Genomic DNA, 26,614 nt, shown 5'->3' with positions numbered 1-26,614 from the left:
ATTTTGGACACAGCTTTGGACTGAAGGATAGACCCAGGTCATACTGACCTGATTATACAACACAGGCCCATTGGGAAAATGTGCCCATGGCTACATTTTTGAGAACCAAGAAACCCCATATGATTACTAATGAGCCCAAAGTGTGACAAAAAAAATATCCCCACACCATTACACCACCACCACCCCCAGCCTGAACCGCTGATACAAGGCAGGATGGATCCTTGATTTCATGTCGTTGACACCAAATTCTGAATTCAAAATGGAGACTCATCAGACCAGGCAATCCTTTTCCAATCTTCTGTTGTTCATCTGCTCATCCGCCTCAAGGTTGGACGTGTTGTGTGTTCAGAGATGCTCTTCTGCAGATCTCAGTTGTAACAAGTGGTTATTTGAGTTAATGTTGCCTTTCTATCAGCTGGAACCAGTCTCACCATTCTCCTCTGACCTCTGGCATCAACAAGGCATTTGTGCTCACAGAACTGCCGCTCACTGGATATTTTCTCGTTTTCCGACCATTCTCTGTAAACCCTAGAGATGGTTGTGCGTGAAAATCCCAGTAGATCAGCAATTTCTGAAATACTCAGACCAGCCCGTCTGGCACCAACAATCATGCCACTTTCAAAGTCACTTAAATCCCCTTTCAACCCCATTCTGGTGCTCGGTTTGAACTGCAGCAGATCGTTTTGGCCATGTCTACATGCCTATTGAGTTGCTGCCATGTGATTGGCTGATTAGAAATTTGCACAAACAAGCAATTGGACGGGTGTACCTAATAAAGTGGCCAGTGAATGTATTTCCAATGAGCCTGCATTGAGATTATCCTACACATTTGAATGTGTTTTGATATGATCCAGTACACGACTGTCTACCAATGCCTTCGAAATTCCCAAGATCACCCTAGGAAGTTGTGCACCTCGCAACACCATGCATATTTACTTCAGGAAATGTCAAATCTATCATTTAGAGATCTTGGAGACCGTCAGATTGTGTTCTTCTTAGAATTCTCATTGATTTTAGCTGAAGATAAAATGATTTAATACTGCAAATGTGCCTTTGCCAGTTATTTGCTGAACAGAACAGCATGAGATAAATGCCATCTGTGTTCAAGAGACTCTAGAGGACTGTTCGCAGCTTTAAAATCAGCATTGGTGGTGTGTGTGTGTGTGTGTGTGCGCGCCCTCTTTGATTTGGCAGTGGTGTTTGCATACTGCTTTAAAAGTCAACATGAGATCAAAATGATTTAGTTTCTCAGGGACGCTGTGCTTGATGTTCAAAACCTTATATTTGTTGATCATATTGGGTCATTTTTGTGAGTTTTTTTTAGAAAACCCCATCTTTTGACGCTCCTGGGCTCATCAGAAAAAAGTATGTTGGAATTTGTAGAGTTACTTTATAGATCTTTAATTTCTTTTTTAAGTTGCGGGTTTCTTTTTATAACTGGGAAAATGTGGAAAAATATATAATTTATTAAAAACATCAACAAATATGAAAGTATATCCCCCATATCCCATGTTTCTTTTGCAGAGCAGGAATTGTGATTAAATATTTACATTAACGTCATCGCTTCAGTACTTTTGTCATTACTTTCATTTGGTTAAATGTGATCATGAGCACAGAGTTCAGGTGTTACGCCTGTTTCACACTGCAAGTGAAAGCAGTGCGTGAGCAGCGCGTATAGAGAGCAGAAGCATTTGCCTTTTACACCAGCTGCGTCTGCAGTGCGCAGCTCTTCGGCAGCTGATCTATCTCCATCTATTCTATTTAGTTACATCTCTCTCTCTCTCTCTCTCTCTCTCTCTCTCTCTCTCTCTCTCTATATATATATATATATATATATATATATATATATACTAATACACTAGAACAGTCATCTGAAGCGTTGTCAAAGTGTTATGCCAAGATTTCATAAATAGTCTTGCATTTACTAACACAGAATACATCTGAAGTGTTTGGAAGTCATTTGGGTTTTCCTCCTGTAGAAAAACACCATAAGAACAATGTTTAGTGGCTCAATGTATTACAACAGTGTTTTTAAAAGTCTAAACACTTTATTGATGTAGTGTACAACCAAGTACTTAAACGTATTAAGGGTTTCTCCCATAGGAAAGCCCATCTAAGCAAAATGCTAGCAGGTGTCTGTAGCTCCGCTCACGCTCCGCCTCTTTGCCCTTGTTTGGTTCCCCCGGTTGGTTTGATGATGCTTCTTTTGGGTTCTTCAGAAACCTATGGATGACGTCACAAATACTACATCCATATCTTTTACAGTCTATGGTTTTAACTCTAAAAGTGCATTTAGAGTACATATTTTGCAGTATAAAGCTTTATTTCAGTCATTTTGAAGCTAATGCGTTGTATCTGTAAATGTTAATAGGAAGGGAAGATGCGTCTGGGAGTTAGTTGCCACACATGGCGTATAATACGCAGCCTCCTGTTATGCTCTTGTCAAATTAACTGGATTAGAGAACTGAATATTGTGCAGCTGGTAATTAGCATTAGCTCATTCTCTCTACAGTATTTAGAGAGCCGTTTTGATCTGCTCAGCACTACACTCTGAGGAAAAAAAATGGTTCTGGAGCTTTTTCATACACTGTAAAACATGTTCAGGAATTTTAAAACTCTAAAAATGCTACAGTAAAAAGCCATTACCTGGTTAACTCTAAGTTTCCTTAGTATATACAACCGTAAATTGTCTTTCAATGAATTCCCTCACTTCAGATTTTGTTTTTTTATATCAGTTATTACATTAGACTTTTACAGTACATGTACATCTTTTACGTTACACTGAACACCTTCTGTATGTTAATCCAAAAACAAACAAAAAGAGCTCAGGGGTAGCTCAATTATTTGATCGGTGCTCTTTGGGTAGGGGAATCATCAAAACAACCACAAAAATCAGTCCAAGGCATTTCGAAAAATGTGGAAAATTTAATTTAGCCTTTATTCACATATCGAAACCTTAAAAAAAAAACCTACACGTTTCGGCGAGTAACTGCCTTCATCAGTGCAAAAGTGATCAGGTGCATCTAGAGTCTCTTTTGAGTACTCCGGTCACATGACTCATTTAAATATCTCAACAAGAGTCAAGAGTTTTATTTGTCACACACATAATAATACAAAGTATGACCAGCAGTGAAATGTAGGTCAGGTCGGCTCCAGAGACAGTGCAAGTATAGATAAACAAAAATTAAAAAATAATGAAAAAAATATGTGCAAAAAATTATACAAAGTAATAAGAATAGCAGCAATATGAGGTAGCTTATAGATATGACTAATACAGTGATATATACGTAAAGTCAAGTGATGTATAACACCGGGTTAGAATTTAGATGCCTGATGGCCTGGGGAAAGAAGCTCCTCCTAAGTCTCTAAGTTTTTGCCATCAAGCTACGGAAACGTTTACCAGATGGAAGCAAAGTGAATAGGTAATTATCAGGGTGATTTAAGTCCTTACAGATTTTAACAGCTCTATTTTTACAGCGTTTGAGATAGATGTCCTGCAAGGAGGAGAGAGCAGACCCTGAGATGCGCTCAGCTAATCGCACAACTCTTTGAAGTGCTTTGCGGTCCTGGTTTGGGCTGTTTCCATACCACACTGAGATACATTGAGTCAATACGCTTTCTATGGTCCCTGAATAGAAAGTTTTCAGGATTGCTGGAGAGACCCTGAATTTCCTCAGCTGTTGCAAATGGTGCAGTCTGCGCCTGGCTCAACACTCAAATAATATAACAAACAAGGTCAATTATCATCATGAGTTCAGCATAGATAGAGGGGGACGTATATAAATACACAGACATACACAAGTATGACAACTTCATGGTATGGAAACCTTATAAACCTGCTAGACATGCGGATGATCCCGTCCCATACAGCTGCCATTGCACGGCTCAAAGATACTTTGTAGTGTGCAATTTGACACAACTGCCTCTAGGAGTCGCCAATGAAAAATATATCACACACACAAGAAATGCACGGACGCGAGACATGAAGATGGCGTGGACCAACACACATTCATTTCATCCATAGTAAATCCAAACGTGAGTGTGAAATCTGCTGTACGCAAAGTTTTTGTGCATACGCAGCGTTGATACATGAGGCCCCTGGTTCTCCAGGTTGGGGGTTGAGCGTTGGGCTAATGACCCACCTTGTAAAATTTAGATGTTACGAAACACCAAGATGGTGTGGCTAAATTTCAACTTCTATATAAATGGCCCTGGGAGTAAGTAGACTTATTATTTCTGAAATCAAGAAAATATGTGAACAGTATTATTTGCTTGTCCTGGACATGCTTCTTGATTTAAGGCTATTCAAGCCTGATCTCACAAAGAAACGTAAGTATTTTACGTGTTTAGTGTTTTCAGTTTAGTAGCTAATTCGTACAAATTTGTATGATTTTTAAAAGGAGGCGTGGCACCTAACCCCACCCCTAACCCCAACCCTCATTGGGTGATGAGCAAATTTCACTAAACAATACGAATTAGATCATACGAATTCATACGAATTAGCCTCTAAATCAAAAAGTTACGAATTGCCGTGAGATTGCGTTGGCTATTTATATATTTTGACTAGAAACAAGACGAAGCTCTTTCTGTAGAATGTACATTCACACTATGGATTGATTCATCTGTTTTATTCCCCTTTTGTAAGGTCGGAGTGAATTGGCTGCAGGATTTGAGAACAGGACAGTTCTATTTATAAGCAGGAGCATTTATAAACATGAGCATATCGGCATGCCACAATTCATCGAAATCCCGCTAGTCCTGGCTCCATATGGTGCAAATTTCTATTGAACCCACTGTTAACATGGCCAACTTCACAGCAGAAAAAAAGGTGTTTACAGCCTGGTACAAAGAACGATTTTGATTCATATAGCTAATATTACCCTTCATTATAATCCGTTTAGTTTATATTAGGTTTTATTAAGTCTGCATAATTAGGGGCGTGGCCACTTGAGTGACTCGCTGATCGCCATCACTTCACCTCAGGCGATTCCGGCTGATTAGCCACTGAACTCTGCATATTCATCGTATTTTTGTGTTGTTTTATGTGGATTTATAAAGTCAGTTGCTATTTGGAATTATTTCTTATAATTATCAGATGATATGGCATGCTGTGTGCACTTAAATGTGCTCACAAACTGTTTATGTGGCCTCCATTTTCCAGGTGAGTGATGTTATATTCTTAAATTCGTCATTTTTAATGTTCTTTAGAGCTGTAAAGTCCTACGAAACGTCGTACGAAAATGTACGATTTTAAAAAGGAGGCGTGGCACCTAACCCCAACCGTCATTGGGTGATGAGCAAATCGTAATAAATAGTACAAATTAGATCGTTTGAATTCATACGAATTAGCCACTAAATCAAAAAGTTACGAATTGCTGTGAGATTGCGTTGGCTATTCATATATTTTGACTAGAAACAAGACGAAGCTCTTTCTGTCGAATGTACATTCACACTATGGATTGATTCATCTGTTTTATTCCCCTTTTGTAAGGTTGGAGTGAATTGGCTGCAGGATTTGAGAACAGGACAGTTCTATTTATAAGCAGGAGCATTTATAAACATGAGCATATCGGCATGCCACAATTCATCGAAATCCTGCTAGTCCTGGCTCCATATGGTGCAAATTTCTATAGACCCCACTGTTAACATGGCCAACTTCGCAGCAGAAAAAAAAGGTGTTTACAGCCTGGTACAAAGAACGATTTTGATTCATATAGCTAATATTACCCTTCATTATAATCCGTTTAGTTTATATTAGGTTTTATTAAGTCTGCATAATTAGGGGCGTGGCCACTTGAGTGACTCGCTGATCGCCATCACTTCACCTCAGGCGATTCCGGCTGATTAGCCACTGAACTCTGCATATTCATCGTATTTTTGTGTTGTTTTATGTGGATTTATAAAGTCAGTTGCTATTTGGAATTATTTCTTATAATTATCAGATGATATAGCATGCTGTGTGCACTTAAATGTGCTCACAAACTGTTTACGTGGCCTCCATTTTCCAGGTGAGTGTTGTTATATACTTAAATTCGTCATTTTTAATGTTCTTTAGAGCTGTAAAGTCCTACGAAACGTCGTACGAAAATGTACGATTTTAAAAAGGAGGCGTGGCACCTAACCCCAACCGTCATTGGGTGATGAGCAAATCGTACTAAATAGTACAAATTAGATCATTTGAATTCATACGAATTACCCACTAAATCAAAAAGCTACGAATTGCTGTGAGATTGCGTTGGCTATTCATATATTTTGACTAGAAACAAGACAAAGCTCTTTCTGTAGAATGTACATTCACACTATGGATTGAATCATCCGTTTTATTCCCCTTTCGTAAGGTCGGAGTGAATTGGCTGCAGGATTCGAGAACAGAACAGTTCTATTTATAAGTTCTATTTATAAGCAGGAGCATTTATAAACATGAGCGTATCGGCATGCCACAAGGGGCATTTTTTAATGTGACTTTTTTCTCTCCGTCTGACAGTCTTGCGTGGATGCTGCGAGGCACTTTATTCTGTCACATTGAGTGACTGTGGTTGTCCTTGAAAGCTTGTGCCTATGATTGGTCGTGTATTGTATGTCCTCAGGTCCGTGCTGCACTGGCTGGGCTCCTCTGTCACGGATCTCACTTGGCACCACCACCTGGTAGATTATAAAGCTTTAACCCTGGCACTTTCCAGTGCAAGGACTTGTAGAGTAAATGGCTATTTTTCAATCCAAAGATGTGAATTAGATTATGCACAAAACTGGAATATTGCATAAAGCATTGGTTTCATCCAATGAGTCCGGAAGAACGAAATCCTCACTTCCTAAACTGGCATCAAATATTGAAAAGAAAAATGGAGTTTGCTGTGGTTGGATAAGCCACAGTTGGACATTTTTATATAATCAATTATTTAATATTTAAGACGAAATGTAATGGACATGTGGAACATTCCTTGTGGAGGTGATAATTCTCAGCCAGTTGAGAACGGACTTGAAATGAACTAAAAATTACAATTATTAATATTAATTTATTATATAATTAGGGGCGGCATAGTGACTCAGTGGTAAGCACTGTCACCTCACAGCAAGAAAGTCGCTGGTTTGAGCCCCGGCTGGGTCAGTTCTGTGTGGAGTTTGCATGTTCTCCCTGTGTTGCTGTGGGTTTTGCTCCGATTTCCCCCACAGTCCAAAGAAATGAGCTACATTTGCACGAGGTTAGCTATGTTGCCTGTAGTGTATGTGTGTATGTCCTGGGGCCTCATGTACAAGGACTTGCGTTGAATTCATACTAAAACATTGCGTACGCACAAAGCTGTAAATGTGCGTACGCAGTAACATGTATGAAACACTGCGTACAAAAAAACTATTTCAGATGTTTTAAAGTGTGCTCGGTCCACTGGTTTGTCACTAAAAGAGACACTCAAAAAATTAAATGCTGTCCTAATTTACACACCTTTTACTTGTTTCATAGCTTTATGAGTTTTGTTTTCTTCTGTTTAACAGAGGAAGATATTTAGAAAATAAATGTTGCAGTAGTTATGTTTCCATCCAAAAATGATCATTACATTTATGTGTAAAACTGGAATATTACAAAAAAGACATGCGTTAAAAAGAAGAAAAAAAAGGAAAGCAGCGTTTCTATCCAACGAGTCCAAGAGAACAAAATCTTCACTTCCTGATTAACTGGTGCCAAATATAACATGATGCGACGCAACTGACTCTCGAAGGGCATGTGAGATGAGACTCTGATTGGTTTAATGCACGTTACACTCCAAACACTAACAATAATTCATTAGGAGAATAAGCAAAGCCGTGTTAGACCATGCTCTAGGGCGCAAACTGTATTTTACCATCCTTAAAATAGGTAAAATGGATTCGGACACGACCTTAATGCTTTTGGGCCATGTGCTTTAGACTTTGCGCCTAGATCATTAAAATCGATTATGTTCAAAGAATAACTGACATTTAGCATTGTTTTTTAGAGAAAGAGATATGTTCACTTAGCATGTGTCTAAAATAGCTGTAAACATATCATGGTATTTCTTTGATTTGAAGAGTCACAACTTTACAAACAGCTCCTTCAAAGTTTGTCTGGGACTGTAGTGCCATCAAACGAGCTCGTCATCGCCCACATCGTGTCTGGTGTGAAATGCGGCTCTTGGAGTAATTGCGTTCTTCAGAATCTCTGAATAAATATAATTATCTCCTCATCATCAGATGCAAAAGTGGTTGAGCATCCCCCGAGCGCAGAGATGGCCTGGCGTCCCCTGAGCTGACGCATGTGTGTGTGGAGCCAGCTGCTCCTGCGGTGTCCTTCCCACACACCGAGCGAGACAGCTCCAGGACGGCCTCATGACAGAGACTGATCTGAAGAGAGGGTGAAGCGTACCTCAAGCAGATGTTTGTGGCTGCTGAGAGAAATGGCTTCACTGTCACCTTCATCCTGCTCTGCGCTCTGGGGAGAAGATCCGACACGGTACACATGTGGGTGGATGACATTATCACGTCAAAACTTTCGGTCACCCAGGAAGTACTAAAAATGTGACGCCTTTTATTAATACATTTATGTTTACGTCAACATGATTAGCCCTTATTCTTTTTCAGATATTTCCCAAGTGACATTTATGTCACGTGTGCACTCTCTTCAAATGCCCGGGCCGCAGGGATTATCAAAAACAATACACACATTTCACACATTTCCTACAATATTTTTCATCTAAGGAAAGTCTTATTTCTTGTAGTTTGGCTGGAATAAATTGATTATTTAATAAAACTAACTAAAGGTCAATATTATTAGCCCCTTTAATAAATGTTTTGTTTTCTATTGGCTACAGAACAAACTTATTAAGCTAAAAGCTTGCTTAAAGGGCACCTATGGTGAAAAATCTACTTTTCAAGCTGTTTGGACATACATGTGTGTAAGTATATTGTATATACTGTCATATTGGGGTGAAATATAAACACCCAGTCCTTTTTTTTTTAAATTTAACAACATAAAAACGGTGGACCAATTGGAGCGGTTTTCAGAGCAAAGCAACTTTACGTAGGAGTGCGGTCCCCCGCCCACCAATATTGATTGACAGCTGCGCTCATTAACATGCCTCCGTACTATTGCATATACTCATATCGACGAGACAGGACGAGCGCAAAGCAACTGGGAATAAAAGGTTTGTTTCAGTTTGCTAGAATCATCAATCATCATCAGACGTGATCAAGAGTGAGTTTTACGAGTTTAACATGTTTTAAAACGTGTGCACGTGTGTTATGAAGTACAGCCATTCACTTCAGATCTCTCTCACTGTCAGATTCGAGAACCAGACAGAACTGTTGTATAAATATATATATATATATATATATATATATATATATATATATATATATATATATATATATATATATATATATATATATATATATATATATATATATATATATATATATATATATATACACACACACACACACACACACACACACACACACACACACACACACACACACACACACACACACACGACATTACATAGGTTTCCATTCATTTTATACTGTCCATAGTACTGTATATTGTATTGCCCTTACCCCACCCTACCCCTAAACCCAACCATCACAGGAGACTGTGTTCAGCCTTACTCTGTGATTAAACTCATTCTGTGGGATTTATAAGCATTTTGAGAAATGAGGACGTCACCAATGTCCTCATATTTCACCTCTTTTTTGTAATACCTGTGTCATACCCATGTCATTATACAGATTTGTGTCCTAAAATGTCACACACACACACACACACACACACACACACACACACACACACACACACACACACACACACACACACACACACACACACACACACACACCAATAAGCTTTGTCTGAGAGTTTTATTTATTTAATAGTTTGTTTCAAATTACTTGTTTGTAAAGGCTGAATACAAATAAAAAGTGTACATATTTTTTTGTACTGTTACTGAAAAATCCAGCTTAAACCAGCCTAGGCTGGTTGGCTGGTTTTAGCTGGTTGACCAGGCTGGTTTTAGAGGGGTTTTGGCCATTTGCAGGCTGGTTTCCAGCCATTTCCAGCCTGGTCTTAGCTGGTCAGGCTGGAAAATGACCAGCCAAATCCAGCTAAAACCAGCTTGACCAGCCTGGTTAAAGCTGGATATAGCTGGTTTTGGCTGGACTCCCAGCTTGGCTAGGCTGGTCAAGCTGGTTTTAGCTGGTCATCTCCCAGCCTGACCAGCTAAGACCAGGCTGGAAATGGCCAAAACCCCTCTAAAACCAGCCTGGTCGACCAGTTAAAACCAGCCAACCAGCCTAGGCTGGTTTAAGCTGGATTTTTCAGCAGGGTTATAAAAAAAAATAAAAATTAGAGCCTGGAGGAATTATAAACATTTGTGGGCATAGACATCCATTGTGTCCAGTCTTGCCAGTTTTTCCTGGTTTTTTAATATTGTCCATATCGAGACCGGAGTTATATCGTATCGACCGAAATTAAGAAATATATTGTGATATATATATTTGCCATATTGTCCAGCCATAGTCAATATCACAATAATAGGCCGTTAATAAGCCAGTAGTGAATATATCATGGAATGTAACTTAAAGTGTTGCAAAAATTTAGAGGCAGATTTTTTTTTCTACCTTTTGTCCTATTTAATCATCATTAAACTGGTTTTCTCCATTGACCGTTGCCCCAGGGGACCATGACAGAAAATGAAAGCTCAGAGTGAATAATGGGGTCAGATTTGGAATAAGTGGTGCTCCATTTTAATAAATGGGGTCAAAGGAGGTATCAAGAGAAATGGGAAGGTTATTTCAATGTCTCAGAATGCCTGCAGAGTTACTCGTCATACATTACGATCCTGCTTCGATGTAACAGTGAGTTTCAATATAAGACACTCTGGCTTTTGTCATTAGTGCTTTTGTATTGAGATGTTTTTTCAGACATTTTTACAGTTGCACTTCTAGTGGAAGATTTCTTTAACGTATATCTAGTGTTATTGTATTTCCTGAAGAGATTATACACCAGCAAATGTCATTAAATATTACAAATCACCAATTTAAACCAACGTAATATTTTGATGCACTTAATAGAGTGGTTAGCACTGTCGACTCACAGTAGGAAGGTCGCTGGTTCGAGTCCCGGCTGGGTCAGTTGGCATTTCTGTGTGCATGTTCGCCCCGTGTTATCGTGGGATTCCTCCATGTGCTCCAGTTTTCCCCACAGTCCAAACACATGCGCTATAGGTGAATTGGATAAACTAAATTAGCCACAGTGTTATTGTGTGTGTGTATAGGTGTTTCCCAGTACTGGGTTGCAGCTGGAAAGTCATCCACTACATAAAACATATAGTTGGCGGTTCATTTCGTTGTGGCGACCCCCTGAAGTAAAGACTAAGCCGAAGGAAAATGAATGAATAATACATAACGTGATTATCTTTCATTAATGTTATGTTTTTTTAATGATCTCCCAACATTAGAGATCTTGTCTGGGATTGAATAATCACAGATTTCATCAACTGGAAAATATTTTCAGGCTTAATCTTTTATCTTGGCTTTTTATACTGCCTGTCTCAGCAGTTCACAATGCACCAGGCAAGGGCAGTATCGTCATTCCATTGTGCTCTCAGTGCTGTGTGCGCTGTGTGTGTGGAGCAAGGTCATCCACAGTATCTGACAATCATACTAGATCTTTTATATTAACAGATTTTTTAACAAAGGAAATAGACAGCATCTGATGAAGATAAGGCTTACCGGTGACTGCAGTAAGAGTGGGAGCGTGCTGATTAACTGATTGTCTATGTGTTTGGCACACTATTGCTGCTGCTGCTCCTGCTGAGGTTTTGACGGACGATGCAGTGTAACGATCACATTTTTAACTGCTGAAGCTCATGTTAGATGACAGACATGATTGAACCAGCACCACTTATTTGCATGAAAACTGCTGATTGACTACCCTTGCAAGTGAAATGGCAGTTATGGTTGATGCTTAAACAAAACTAATTGCGATTAGTACAATAATTTGAGGATCTTTCAGACATCTGAACCTCAATACATACAATTCGTCAATGAATGTCAGGTATTTTGGTTTGTCAGCACCCATTTATTCATTCATTCGGTTTCCTTTGGCACAGTTCCTTTATTCATCAGTGGTCGCCACTGCAGAATGACCTGCCAACTTATTCAGCATATGTTTTAAACAGCGGATGCCCTTGCAGATGCATCACAGTACTAGGAAACACCCATACACTCTGGCATTCACACTCATACACTATGGATAATTTAGTTCCTCAATTCACCTATAGCGCATGTGTTTGGACTGTGGGGGAAACTGGAGCACCCGGAGGAAATCCACACAGACACGGGGAGAACATGCAAACTCTAGTCAGAAATGCCAACTGACACAGCTGGGATTAAACCAGCGACCTTCTTGCCTTTCCAAGACTTTGATAAAAGGAAAAAAAAATCAGTTTTTATATTGAAAATACGTAATTTTGTGTGTTTTTCTCACCAAATCAGTGACATTATTTGTGTATTTGGCAATTAAAGAGTTAAAACCCTAATTTGTTCTAAACAGCTTAGTAGTTTTGATCAGGACTGAGGTTGATTAACAGATTTATGCGAAAGATTTTGAACAAAATATTAATCTGATGCATTTTTACAGCAGTTTCAAGCGTTCACACTTAGCTGATGATTAATTATAAAGCTTGTTTGGCATGCTGTCCCGGGAGAGAGCCCTGAGCTCATGAGATCCTCGAGCCCAGGGCTCCCTCCCGTTGCAAGGCGGGAGGGGAGTTTGAGCTCAGGTAGATCTCGAGAACTCCCCTGCTGTAGCAAGTGAATGCTCTTGAAATAAATTACTAACTAGAAGCGTGTCTATGTTGACAATTTGGATTGTTCAATTGACTTAATTGCAAGTTTTTAGGCAGTGGGAGGAAACCGGGGAACCCGGGGGAAACCCACGTGAGCACGGGGAGAAGTGCAAACTCCACACAGAAATGTCTGCTAGTTTTGGTAAAGCCAGGAACCAGAGACATTCTTGCTGTGAGACGACAGTGCTAGGCACTGGGCCACCGTGTCACCCGTCTAAGAAGGAGGAGTAGAGGAGGAAGGGGGGACTCTTCAAAACGAAGATAGCAATGGAATAAACCCCAGGGGATTTATAGTAGTTTAGGAGTCATCTGATTGGAGCGTAGTAAATTAGATAATGCGGGTCAGCTGCTAGCAATCATAAGCACGTGATCCTCTCGAAATTTGTTTATACATAAACTTCACTTAATTCAGTGGATGCTTTCATCCCGAACACAACAAAAGGCTAGTAAGGCCGTACTCACACGAGGTACAGTTGCCTCGAACCAGGCTAAAGCACGCTTGTCCCCCCTCCCGTCTCACCCGACGGCCCGCACTCACACCATAATCAGGCCTCGGCACGCTTACGTCATCGCTGCTGCGCTGTTCAGTGAGAAGCGCTGTCACTCAGCAGCACAGTGGAGATTTCAGCTGTCGTGCAGTGAGGGGTTTGCGTATTTAATAAACGATGGCAGTTTGCGTTCACTGAACAGTAAGAATAATTAATAAATCCATATGAAACAGCCCCTAAAGTCACGTCTCGCTTTCAGTTTCGGGCTTTGGCGCGTTTTGCACTCACACTACAAACGTACCGCACCAAAGCCCAAGTGAACCGCGCTCAGGCCCACCTCTTCCAACCTGGCCAGGGCCGGCCAAGTGAACCGTGCTTGAGCCCGATTCAGCGCACTCACACTTCTCAAACGATCCGGGAAGCGGGTCTGGGCACGGTACGGATGGCATAGTGTGAGAAGGCCCTAAATGTGAACAGTGCACAAGGGAAAATCAGCTTTTAATTTTCCTATGATCATATAAAGCTGCCCAATTGGGCTGACATCCATCCAGTCACTAACATTCCATCTCAACAGAAGTTTATTTCTTAATGTCTTTTTTGCAACTAATTATCTTCCTTATAATATTGAATAATATTGTAATTATTAATAATTATTATTAGTTATTTCCAGTGTTTTTTAATGTTTTAACTAGACCGTTTAGCCATGCACTGTAAAAAATGCAGGGTTCCACACAATTCATTCATGTTGTCCCAACCCAAATCGATTAAGTTAACTTAACACTTTTTACAAAGTTATGTGGATTGAACATAAAAACTCAGTTGTCCCAATGAATTCTCAAGAATTGTGTTGATTCAGCTCATTTTATATAAGTTTTTAAATTTTAAATAATATAAAAAACTGAGTTTAAGTCTGAACTTTCCTTTATAATGGTCTTAAAAAGGCCTTTAAAAGTCTTAAATTTGACTTGATGAAACCTGTATTTAGACAGAAACCAAATTCTCCTTATTAAGGTTCTACAAAGGATTTTCTTGAACCAATAATCCTCTTGTCAACAAGGCTGAAATTGACTAAAAACAAGCCCAATATGATTCCAAAAAGTCAGCGATGTCTGTCAAGATTTAATGTAGTGTGAATTATTGATATGAACACTGCAGTCATCAAACCACAGTAGGACCCTATCATCCACCAATCCATTTAAAACAGAAAACATTTCTTCACTTAATGCTCTGTCAGTGGTTTTCTAGGAAATCGTCAATGTGTAATGTTGTCTAAAGCTACAGTAAACGGAACTGATGTAAGCATGTTTTATTCAGATTTATGCCGCTTGTTGCTTGAGTGTTGTCTTGTGAACAGAGGAGAAATTAATTAAACAAGACTTAAATGTTTTTTTTTTTTAGGAACAAACCGTTTCCATCCATTTTATTAATAAAAAATAGAACTACTTGCACAAGCACACTGAGAGAACAGTACAGTAATATTGGAACAGTTTCCTCTGCAAAATGAAGAAGCGCAGAAGCATCCACCAAAATATAAGCTGCATTTATCCAATAGGGAGTCTTTAAACTGGCCACCGAACAAAAACGAGGGCCTAACCGCTTCGTCTGAATCATTAGAAACTTTTTGTTTTCACTAGCGTGCTAATAAACAAGCTGCACCATAACAATATATGAATAGCGTATCTTTATAGTTACAAAACCTCTATTTGTAATACTATCTACAGGTCATCGTCTTCATTCGTTTCAGTGTGTCTTCCAGCATGTTAAGCTAACAAAAAATAAATTGCTTTCAAATGAGGTTACACAATTAAAGGTGTAAATGTTTGTCTTCTTATAAAGAAGGTTTGCTGTGAACATGCTTGGGTGTTGAAGAGTGCTCTCGGTAAATGAACAGTGGGGATCTTTGCACACTCTCAGAAATAAAGGTACACAAGCTGTCACTGGGGTGGTACCTTTTCAAAAGGTACGCATTTGTACTTGAAGGGTCCAAATTGGTAGCTCAGAGGTTTATATTAGTACCTACAAATTTTGAAGAGGAACACTATTGTACTTTTTAGGTACTAATATGTACCCTTGAGGTAATAATATGGATCTTTTTGGTACAAATTTGTACCTTTTAAAAAGGTGCCACCCCAGTGACAGCTTTTGTACCTTTATTTCTGAGAGTGCAGAGCTTTGATGTATATGAAATCTCAAAGCACAATTTAAAAGAGTCGAAGCTGCCCTGGCGAAACCCGAACAGTTAATGATCTCAGAGTCTTGTTAGAAAAAGTCCTTAGCGTTTAGCCTTGTGTAAGCCTGAACTTTCCTTTATAATGGTCTTAAAAAGGCCTTTAAAAGTCTTAAATTTGACTTGATGAAACCTGTATTTAGACAGAAACCAAATTCTCCTTATTAAGGTTCTACAAAGGATTTTCTTGAACCAATAATCCTCTTGTCAACAAGGCTGAAATTGACTAAAAACAAGTGTATATGATTCCAAAAAGTCAGCGATGTCTGTCAAGATTTAATGTAGTGTGAATTATTGATATGAACACTGCATTCATCAAACCACAGTAGGACCCCATCATCCACCAATCCATTTAAAACAGAAAACATTTCTTCACTTAATGCTCTGTCAGTGGTTTTCTAGGAAATCGTCAATGTGTAATGTTGTCTAAAGCTACAGTAAACGGAACTGATGTACGCATGTTTTATTCAGATTTATGCCGCTTGTTGCTTGAGTGTTGTCTTGTGAACAGAGGAGAAATTAATTAAACAAGACTTAAATGTTTGTTTTTTTTAGGAACAAACCGTTTCCATCCATTTTATTAATAAAAAATAGAACTACTTGCACAAGCACACTGAGAGAACAGTACAGTAATATTGGAACAGTTTCCTCTGCAAAATGAAGAAGCGCAGAAGCATCCACCAAAATATAAGCTGCATTTATCCAATAAGGAGCCTTTAAACTGGCCACCGAACAAAAACGAGGGCCTAACCGCTTCGTCTGAATCAATAGAAACTTTTTGTTTTCACTAGCGTGCTAATAAACAAGCTGCACCATAACAATATATGAATAGCGTATCTTTATAGTTACAAAACCTCTATTTGTAATACTATCTACAGGTCATCGTCTTCATTCGTTTCAGTGTGTCTTCCAGCATGTTAAGCTAACAAAAAATAAATTGCTTTCAAATGAGGTTACACAATTAAAGGTGTAAATGTTTGTCTTCTTATAAAGAAGGTTTGCTGTGAGCATGCTTGGGTGTTGAAGAGTGCTCTCGGTAAATGAACAGTGGGGATCTTTGCAGAGCTTTGATGTATGTGGAATCCCAAAGCACAATTTAAAAGAGTCGAGCCTGCCCTGGCGAAACCCGAACAGTTAATCATCTCAGAGTCTTTGTGCTTTGACATTTTAAGGGAAATCCCGAACGTGAGTGTTATTCAATGATCTTCTCATTCCTATCATTCTATTTGGCAAGCAGAACAGTACACCTGTACATACATTAGCAAAGACGTCTCGAGTTTGGCACATTCACAATTGTAACTTTTCAGTGCATTATTTACTTTTGGACAGTAGGAGGAGTGGTTATTGCGCTCGGAGATGGACGTTAATGTCCAGGAGTTGGCACGGTCTGCTGAGGAGGGCGTAATCTGCCCTAGGGGGCAGCGCAAAGCCTGTGTGCCCGCTCAGCGTGCCTGCAGTCACCTGCAGGGGGCGAGCTGGGCTCAGCCATCTGCTTGCCTGTGGGAATCTGCTTGAGAGGAAGAATGCGCCGTGCCATCCATCACTGCCAAAGCTCTTTTTGCCAGAGCAGAACAACACTGAAATTGCATTCCTCCCTTCAGCAGCATAGAAAACGCATGACTGCATCCAACACACACTTACTCAACTCTTGGCACAATGCAGGGGAGGGGGGGGGCATGCTTATGAGGGGGTGTTTGCGTGTACATGCATTGGCACATTACATGCGACTGTTCTGGCTGTCAGAGGTGGCATCCATAAGGGCTCAGGGAAAAATGGGATTCGATGTGAGCATGAGAGTGTGACGTTTCTCACTTTTGGAGGATTATTAGTGTCACTTCTGACATGCTTACCGTTTATTAAAGACAACAAAACTCGCTTCAGTCGCGAGAAGCGTGTGAAAAATAATGTATTTACTTGAGGAACACATTTGCTGTAGCAGCACCACTGAAAAATCCCAGTAAAGGCCTGCTCACACCGAGCACAATCACTCTACACCAGGGATGGGCAAACTTGATCCTCGAGAGCCGGTGTCCCTGCAGAGTTTTGTACACTAGTCAAACACACCTGAACATGCTAACCAGTGTCTTTAAGATCACAAGAAATCTATAAGCAGGTGTGTTTGATTAGGGTTGGAGCTAAACTGTGCAGGACACCGGCCCTCCTGGACCGAGTTTGCCCACCCCTGCTCTACACTATCAGAAATATAAGCCGGATTTCACGAGGAAACGTAAGTATTTGACATTTTGTCAGTTTAGTGGCTAATTCGTACAAGTTCAGTCGTAGGGAAATGTACGATTTTAAAAAGGAGGCGTGGCACCCAACCCCACCCCTAATCCCAACCGTCATTGGGTGATGAGCAAATCGTACTAAATAGTATGAATTAGATTGTGCGAATTCATACGAATTAGCCACTAAATCAAAAAGTTACGAATTGCCAGGGCCAGACGGAATCTGCGGAAGTTTTTTGCTTTTTCTGCGGAGAATTTTGCTAAAAATCTGCGGATTTCTGCGGAATTATTTTAGGAGTATCCAGCGGAGTATCATAACTTAGACCTTAATATATTAAATAAAAAGTAATACATTACTGAATAAAAACTGAATATATTCAGAATTACACATTTACTCAAGTAAATAAACAGAATTAATGATGGGCTAAAAATCTGCGGAAAATCTGTAAAAAATCTGCGGAATTCTGCGCGCGCAGATTCCGTGTGGGCCTACGAATTGCCGTGAGATTGAGCTGTCACTGGGGTGGTACATTTTTGAATGGTACATATTTGTATCTAAAGGGTCCTTCTTAATAACTCAAGGGTACATATTAGTACCTAAGAAGTACAAAAGAGTACCTCCTAAAATTTTTAAGTACTAATATATATCTTTGAGTTACCAATATATATATATTATGCATTTGTAAATAGAGAATTCATTAAATGTTAAGCATTAACTCTACATTAATAGATGATAGTAAGCAGCACAAATCACAGCAGTTTATGATACAAATGCTCTATTCTTGACCTTTAAGTAGGGTCAGACAGAATCTGCAGACATTTTCTGCTATTCCTGCGGAGAATATTGTTGAAAATCTGCGGATTTATGCGGAATGATTTTGGGAGTATCGTTACTAAGAACGTAATGAAATAAACTATAATACCTTTTTAATTTGTATTTAATGTTTACAATGTAAATGCAATTGCAGCCACTTTATTTGTTATACAAAGCAAGTCTCATATAATATCTGTACTAAAATGATTACTTTACAAACTGTATTGTAAATAAATCATATTTTATAATACTTTATAATAACTACACACTATGAATCATTTATTAAGCATTAGCATCTAGTGAATCCCTTATCTGTTAAGCATTAAGTCTACATTAATAAGCGTTACTTATTTAACTGCAGCTACAAATGCTGTATTCTTGACTTATAAGCACATTTATATTGTGCTTGATAATTGTACTTTCATACTTTGTTAATGATTTATTTTTCATTACTAAATTTAGTATTGCATTATTGGTAAAACTTTACAATAAGGTTCATTAGTTAATGCATTTACTAACATGAACTAATCATGAACAACACATGTACAGCATTTATTAATCATAATTAAACATTTACTAATGCATTATTAACATTCAAGTCCATGCTTGTAAACATTAGTTAATGCACCATGAGTTAAATATAAATCCCTAATAGATGACAAGTAAATACTCAGTATCAAATGCACAATAATCTTTGCAATCTCATCTAAAAAGTAAAATTACTGTAATGTTTAAACACTGCAGAGTAACAGGAGTCTCAAAATAGAACATAAAATTGCATAAAACCACAACAATATAATAATCTAGCAATATATTATGATACATTTCAATGTTATTCAGCTATGATTTAACAGTACAGCAATTTTATTTTAGTTAAGATTGCAAGGAATTTTCATTTGATACGGTTTCATTTGTGTATCCTCAAATTAATAGAAATGAGTAAAGTTATATTTTCTCTTTTTTTCTGTTTAGAATATAGGAGTCTTTAATTGTCATTTATTAGGGATTTATTTAGCATTAATAGTCCTCGCTTTACTTTAGGTCACAAATCTGGAGTAAGTTGAGTTAAAAAAGCATTTGTTTACATAGAAATTAACTAATAATATATGCCTGAATAATAAGAATTATAAATGTTAATTTGAACAGTTTATTAATCATTTACTAACTCATTCTGAATAATATTTAAAAACCAGCAACTTCTCTCGAATTACGGGTTTGTATATGATGCAATACTTCATTTAGAAATGAAAAAATAATAAACAAAGTATGACCATACAATTAATAAGCACATTATACAGTTTAAGTCAGAATTATTAGCCCCCCATTGAATTTTTTTTTTTTAATATTTCCCAAATTACGTTTAACAGAGTAAGGAAATTTTCACAGTTTGTCTGATAATATTTTTTCTTCTGGAGAAAGTCTTATTTGTTTTATTTCGGCTAGAATGAAAGCAGTTTTTAATTTTTTGAACATCATTTTAAGGTTAATATTATTAGCCCCTTTAAGCTATATTTATTTTCGATAGTCCACAGAACAAACCATCGTTATAGGATGAATTGCCTAATTACCCTAACCTGCCTAGTTAACCTAATTAACCTAGTTAAGCCTTTAAATGCCACTTTAAGCTGTATAAAAGTGTCTTGAAGAATATCTAGTCAAATATTATTTACTGTCATCATGGCAAAGATAAAATAAATCAGTTATTAGAAATGAGTTATTACAACTATTATGTTCGAAAATGTGCTGAAAAAAATATTTTCTTCGTTAAACAGAAATTGGGGAAATAATAGGGGGCTAATAATTCTGACTTCAACTGTATATCTGCTTATAAGTCAAGAATAGAGCATCTGCAGTTATAAACTTACTAACATCTACTATTGTAGAGTTAATACATAACAGATAATGAATTAACTATGTGCTATTGCTTAATAGATGATTCATGGTGTGTAGTTATCCATCCATATAGAAAACAATTGGTTATATCATGAGAAAGAATGATAAAAATATAATGTAAGTCGGGCAAGCCAGGCTAGCAAATTGATTGATATATAAATTAAAGTAGCTCATGTGTCCAGTTCAGTTGAATCCTTTAGAAATGCTGGGATTAAAATAGTTTGTTAAATTAGTTTAATTAAATTAATACAATTAAATAAAAGAGTCACTGGTCAGACGCTCTAGTTGCACACTGAAAGCATCTGCCGCTTATTAGAGGTTAATATTTATTGTTAGTATTGTTTTTAGTTACTCTGCTTGGTGTGAATGGGCTCAAACTGGGTTTAATGGTGCTAATCTGTCGCTCTTGAAATTGGCAGATGATGTCTGTAAACGCTAAGAATAACCTTGTGATATTTATTAAATATTAAATAAAGGAGACTCTTGTAGGTGACGATCTGCTAATGCATTTAGAGGCAAATGTTTAAATTTGGAGAGAAAGAAACATTACTCTGAAAAAGCCGAATTTGCTGTGAGAGTGGGCGTTAGCACACAGTTTCATTCAAATTTAGCCAACTAAAAATATTGTTAATGCAATTATCGATTGAGTTAGTCAGCAAGTTAGTGACTGAGGCTTTGTCCCCAGACACCAATCCTCAGCTGTTGGCTGGAGTGATTCATGACAGCCTCCAGCCCATCCTAGATAGGACCGCCATCCTCAGAGTAGGCAGAGAGGTACGACCTCTACACAATACACGCATCTGGGTGTCGAATCCCGTTTCCATGGCAGTGAGTGGGAGCGTGAATAAAAGCACACATGCAGCACAGTATAAGCGTTGGTGCGAATGGAGCGAACGGCATGCCCTGAGCTGAAGACTGCTTTCTGTTGTCTAGTCTGAAATCTGAAAGTGTTGTTTCGTTGGACATATGAAGGGGCAGTCTCCTCTCAGCCTTTATGGATTTCCCCGGCCATCCCTACTCACTCGCTCCTCCCACTTCTCTCCAAACAGTTTGGGCGGTTTATGTACTAGAGCTCTTTAGGCACAGGCTATATGGCTACAATTCAGGCATTCCACTGCATTATGCACAGGCTCCAGAAAGCATGCTTAGGCAGAATATCAATCATGTCAGTCTATCAGCTACCAAAATAAGACAAGAGGTTTCATTAACACAACCATTACTCAAGTAGGAGGGGGAGATGGGGGGGAGCAAAGAACCTCCCAAACAAGGGCTCTCCCATACCATTGCCTCTTATAGACATATTGCCATCTTACGTTAAACAGAGGTTATCAAACGATTGTTAGCAGCTAAACGATTGCTTCGTAGTTCAGATCTTTGGGAAGGGGGGGACGGGGGGGAATCGAAACAGCAGAAACATTCCCTTGTTGCTAATTAGTTCCCAGAGGAACGCTTTAATAAGGTTTAATAGGATGCTGGATATGTGCATTTATTTATCTCGCTCAGTACTTCACACCACTTTCGCTGTCGCTACTGCAGCGTTTCTGCTACCTCGGTATTCACAATCCGTCTGTTCCAAGACATTGCCTCAGGGAAATACATCTCCCGTTTGTGCTTCCTGATCTTAAAAAGGAAAGAGACGGAAAGGTTTGAAAGTTGCAGTCCCTCCTGCCCTTTCATGTTGTAATCACGAGAGCCAAGAGGTTGAGTGGCAGTGCATTGCGCTTGTCTCGCACCTGAACTGTTTGCACTCTAGACGTAGTCCTGCAGACTGTAGCCAGTCTTGTTATCCAGCGGCGAGAGAGAGCAGTACTGGTGCTGGAGCTGATCCTGCTGCTGCTGCTGCTGCAGCAGTTGCTGTTGCTGCTGCAAAAGGAGTTTGTCAGGGGGGAGCAGTATCAAATCCTGAGGGCCGTGCCGCTTGCCTGAACAGGACAGACAGAAAATGGACCCACCCACGAACAGGAAACCAGACGAGATGAAGGCTACGTAGACTGCGCCTCCTGGCTCGAACTTGTTGCTTTCGGGCACATTGGCGTCAAGGAAGCTAACAATAACCTCGTTTGTGTACCAAGAAGCGGGAACGAGGCAGAGGAAGCCAGAGGCCAGAAAGCAGGTGCCCGCTGCCATAGCAGCGTGGCGTTTAGCACGCCGTCCTCCACCCCAGCGGGTGCACTTCAAACCCAGAGAGGCCAAACACAATCCCAGGGCTGCCAACACACAGGAAAGAACCATAGTGGTGCGTGCCGTCTGCAGGTATGCGGGCAGTGCCAGCACAGAGTACTTCAGTGTACAGCTGAACATGCCAGTGCTGTACCAGGTGCAGTCCATCCACAGCCCCTGCATCTGCGAGATGGCAGTGATGATGTTCGAACCCACATCCGCGCTCACCTTCCAGTTGGGCAGTAACGTGGCCACGGTGGCACCTAGAATGCCGAGCAATGCCAGCACAAAGGCGAAGATCTGCGTGCCCGTGGACGCCATCCTGCCACGTTTCTTCGCCCGGCCAACATTCACACAGGCTTGCCTAGTCCCCTCTCCTTCGGCTGCAACTGCAATGGCAGAGACTCCTCAGCACCGCCGCCTGCCTGAAGAAATAAGTGAGAGAATTAAACGAGTGTCCTCCTCCCCCAGTGCACTGGGAACAAAGAGAAGCGTGTACACATGATGATGAGGAAGCAGGTTCCTGACTGTGATTTTATTGCAGCTCTGCCTTTCCTGTTTATGCCTCATAGCCGTGTCTAGAATGGAGAACTGACTCACTGGCGGAGTGACAACACGTTCAGGCATTGTTATGATAACTGGAGTCAGACTCAGTTTTTTTCCTCCTCCTTACAGTCAAGTAAATTAAAGTATCATTTCAGCACACAACTTAAGCACATTCTTCATTCGTTTAACTATGAAAACCACAGAAATCTTTCAGGCTATGAGTCAGAGCGGAGGCTGAACGGTGTGTTATAACGCGGAGCGGAATGCAGAAAGCTTGTCCTTACCTCGGCTGGTGCAGAGCGAGCTATGACGCGTCAGGTTTCCAAACGCACGCATACACATAACCGCACGCACTGCTAAACACATAAACAGAGTATAAATGGCCGCAGATGTATCGTTCGCGATCCGTCCATGTTCTCCGCGTCTTCAGCTTTGAGAGGACACGAGCACGATGCTGTTTTCAGAGCTGCGCGACTGATGCTCTACGTCACGCAGCAGCGATCTCTCAACTTCACGTGCTGGAAAGTCTGTTATGTGCTCCTGATGCTCTGACGGCGATTTAAGTCGAAGTTTACATGTTGTAAGCTTTTTGATGAGGTGTTTTGAACGTTTTAACTTTTTTCCCCGATACATTCTTGTCTTTAAATGTAAAGGATTTGATTTGTTTATGTTTTAATAGCCCATATTACATGATTTCGCTGCTGAGATTAAACGTTTATTGAGTAGATAAACTTAACGGATAAAAGCAGGGCTCTGGCTAGCTATAATCTAGTAATAACGAATGTTTTTGTTGTTATTGTTTGTTTGAACGTGTAATCTAAAATACTTGTCCCTAATTCTGTTTTTCATTTTGCTAATTTAACCTTAAATAATTATTTTAGTAGTTTTAAATTATATATATATATATATATATATATATATATATATATATATATATATATATATATATATATATATATATATATATATATATTATTATTATTATTATTATTTCATTTTGCTAATTTAACCTTAAATAATTATTTTAGTAGTTTTACTATATATATATATATATATATATATATATATATATATATATATATATATATATATATATATATAATTTAAAACTACTAAAATAATTATTTAAGGTTAAATTAGCAAAATGAAATAATTATATATATATATATATATATATATATATATATATATATATATATATATATATATATATAAGTAGTTTTAAATTACTATATATATATATATATATATATATATATATATAATATTATTATTATAATTATTATTATATATTATAATTTTGCTGGATGCCAACATTTAAAAAGAGAAAAAAGAAAAGTGTTTTCCTTCATTTATCTTAAAGACTTTCAAAGCAGAGGGCAGAGTTTTAATGTTCATGGATGTCTTATCTATCTATCTATCTATCTATCTATCTATCTATCTATCTATCTATCTATCTATCTATCTATCTATCTATCTATCTATCTATCTATCTATCTATCTATCTATCTATCTATCTATCTATCTATCTTTCTATCCTTCTGTCTGTTCTAATGTTCATGGCTGTCCTTTTCACCTGCGATTTCAGGGAGTTTCATTATATTGTCAATGCACCACGATCAGCCTAATCAGAATATGACTAGCCACTGAGCAGGAACATTCACTCTGAGGGAGGATGAACTCACAGCTGCTGCCCCTATAAACCCCTGCACCCCCACCCCTGCCGTCCTCCATCCGTCCTCTCCTCGCTGCAGGGTGGGAGTGGCTACATGGCATTGCTTTACAAATGACAAAGAGGGCAAGAAGAGGACAAAACACCATCTATCTATCTATCTATCTATCTATCTATCTATCTATCTATCTATCTATCTATCTATCTATCTATCTATCTATCTATCTATCTATCTATCTATCTATCTATCTATCTATCTATCTACCTGTCTGTCTATCTATCTATCTATCTATCTTTGTCATTTAACCATCCACCCATCCATCTATCTATCTGTCATTTTACTCATCCATCCATCTATCCATTTATTTATCCATCCGCCCGTCTGTCCATCGGTTCATCCGTCCGTCCATCCATACATAGGTCATTTTATCCACCCATCCGTCTGTCCATCCATTCATCCATCCATCCATCCATCCATCCATCCATCCATCCATCCATCTGTCCATTCATCTGTCCGTTGGTCCGTCCATCTATCTATCTATCTATCTATCTATCTATCTATCTATCTATCTATCTATCTATCTATCTATCTATCTATCTATCTATCTATCTATCTATCTGTCATTTTAACCACCCATCCATCTATCCGTACGTACAGACGTCCATCCATCCATCCATCGATCTATTTATCTATCCATTTATTTATCCATCCATCTGTCTGTCTATTTACTTATTTATCCATCATCCATTTATCTATCTATCTATCTATCCATCCATCCATCCATCCATCCATCCATTCATCCATCCATACATTTATCTGTCTGTAATTTTATCCATCCATCCATCCATCCATCCATCCATCCATCCATCCATCCATCCATCTGTCATTTTATCCACTCATCCCTCCATCTATCCATCCATCCATTTATTTATCTATCCATTTATTTATCCATCCGTCTGTCTATCCATCTATCCATTTATTTATCCATCCATCCATCCATCCATCCATCCATCCATCCATCTGTCTGTAATTTTATCCATCCATCCATCCATCCATCCATCCATCCATCCATCCATCCATCCATCTGTCTGTAATTTTATCCATCCATCCATCCATCCATCTATCTATCTGTAATTTTATCCATCCATCCAGCCAGCCATCTGTCCATCCATCTATCTGTCATTATATCCATCCATCCATCCATCCATCCATCCATCCGTCTGTCCATCCATTTATTTATTTATTTATCCATCCAGCCATTTATTGTTTTATCTATCTATCTATCTATCTATCTATCTATCTATCTATCTATCTATCTATCTATCTATCTATCTATCTATCTATCTATCTATCTATCTATCTATCTATCTATATATCTATCTATCTATCTATCTATCTATCTATCTATCTATCATCCATCTATCCAATGTGCTTTCTGTGATTGAATTCTGCAAACTACAGAATGACAAATAATTTAGGTTTGCTATTCCCTTAATTGCAGCTTTAAGTCCAAATGACTTCTACCCAGCTGATGAAGCAGAAGGTGTAGCATACTCTTGAATATTTAATATGTTATGCATGCCTTCACATTTTTCATCAAAGTTCTGATGCTGTGAAATAACTCAAGAGTTGTTGTTAATGTTCTCGGGGAAAGTGGATGTTGTGGCAGACATGTAAAGGCATTTAAAGCAATTACCCACGATGCCTTCATCATGCTATCCTGCAGACACT

At 38.7% G+C, this 26,614-nt stretch overlaps 3 protein-coding genes and 2 long non-coding RNA genes across 16 annotated transcripts in view; 3 read left to right on the top strand and 2 right to left on the bottom strand.

Moving 5' to 3' along the window:
- Positions 1-23,089, bottom strand: part of zgc:113176 — a 71,306-nt gene extending 48,217 nt beyond the window's left edge. The window contains exons 1-2 of one of the 2 annotated variants that reach the window (XR_015512601.1): positions 22,238-23,089; positions 11,100-11,223 (exon numbers count right to left, since the gene is read on the bottom strand). The gene's annotated coding sequence lies outside the window, so the exon portion shown is untranslated. Of the gene's footprint in view, positions 1-11,099; positions 11,224-22,237 lie in introns of those variants that run through there. The other variant, XM_087289143.1, reaches the window with a different exon arrangement.
- Positions 1-26,614, top strand: part of LOC147840047 (uncharacterized) — a 543,896-nt gene that overhangs the window by 281,384 nt on the left and 235,898 nt on the right. The window lies entirely within an intron of this gene.
- The window catches only part of tfb1m (transcription factor B1, mitochondrial), a 60,986-nt gene that overhangs the window by 23,835 nt on the left and 10,537 nt on the right, over positions 1-26,614 (top strand).
- LOC147840050 (uncharacterized) lies at positions 14,021-17,144 on the top strand. Its single transcript, XR_015513939.1, has 2 exons — positions 14,021-15,152; positions 16,537-17,144. It is a non-coding gene; the product is annotated as an uncharacterized LOC147840050 (long non-coding RNA).
- On the bottom strand, positions 21,931-23,644 carry LOC101886267 (claudin-20). The gene is made up of 2 exons (XM_087291220.1): positions 23,495-23,644; positions 21,931-23,089 (listed from the first exon to the last, which is right to left on the bottom strand). The coding sequence occupies exon 2, from the start codon at positions 22,983-22,985 to the stop codon at positions 22,254-22,256; it is 732 nt and encodes a 243-aa protein (XP_087147346.1). The 5' UTR covers positions 22,986-23,089; positions 23,495-23,644; the 3' UTR covers positions 21,931-22,253.

This window comes from Danio rerio, chromosome 17, assembly GCF_052040795.2.
Source record: "Danio rerio strain M-AB ecotype USA chromosome 17, GRCz13ab, whole genome shotgun sequence".
Taxonomy (NCBI): Eukaryota; Metazoa; Chordata; class Actinopteri; order Cypriniformes; family Danionidae; genus Danio; species Danio rerio.
Note: the sequence above shows the minus strand (reverse complement) of the source record. Positions and strands in the feature narration are given on the sequence as shown.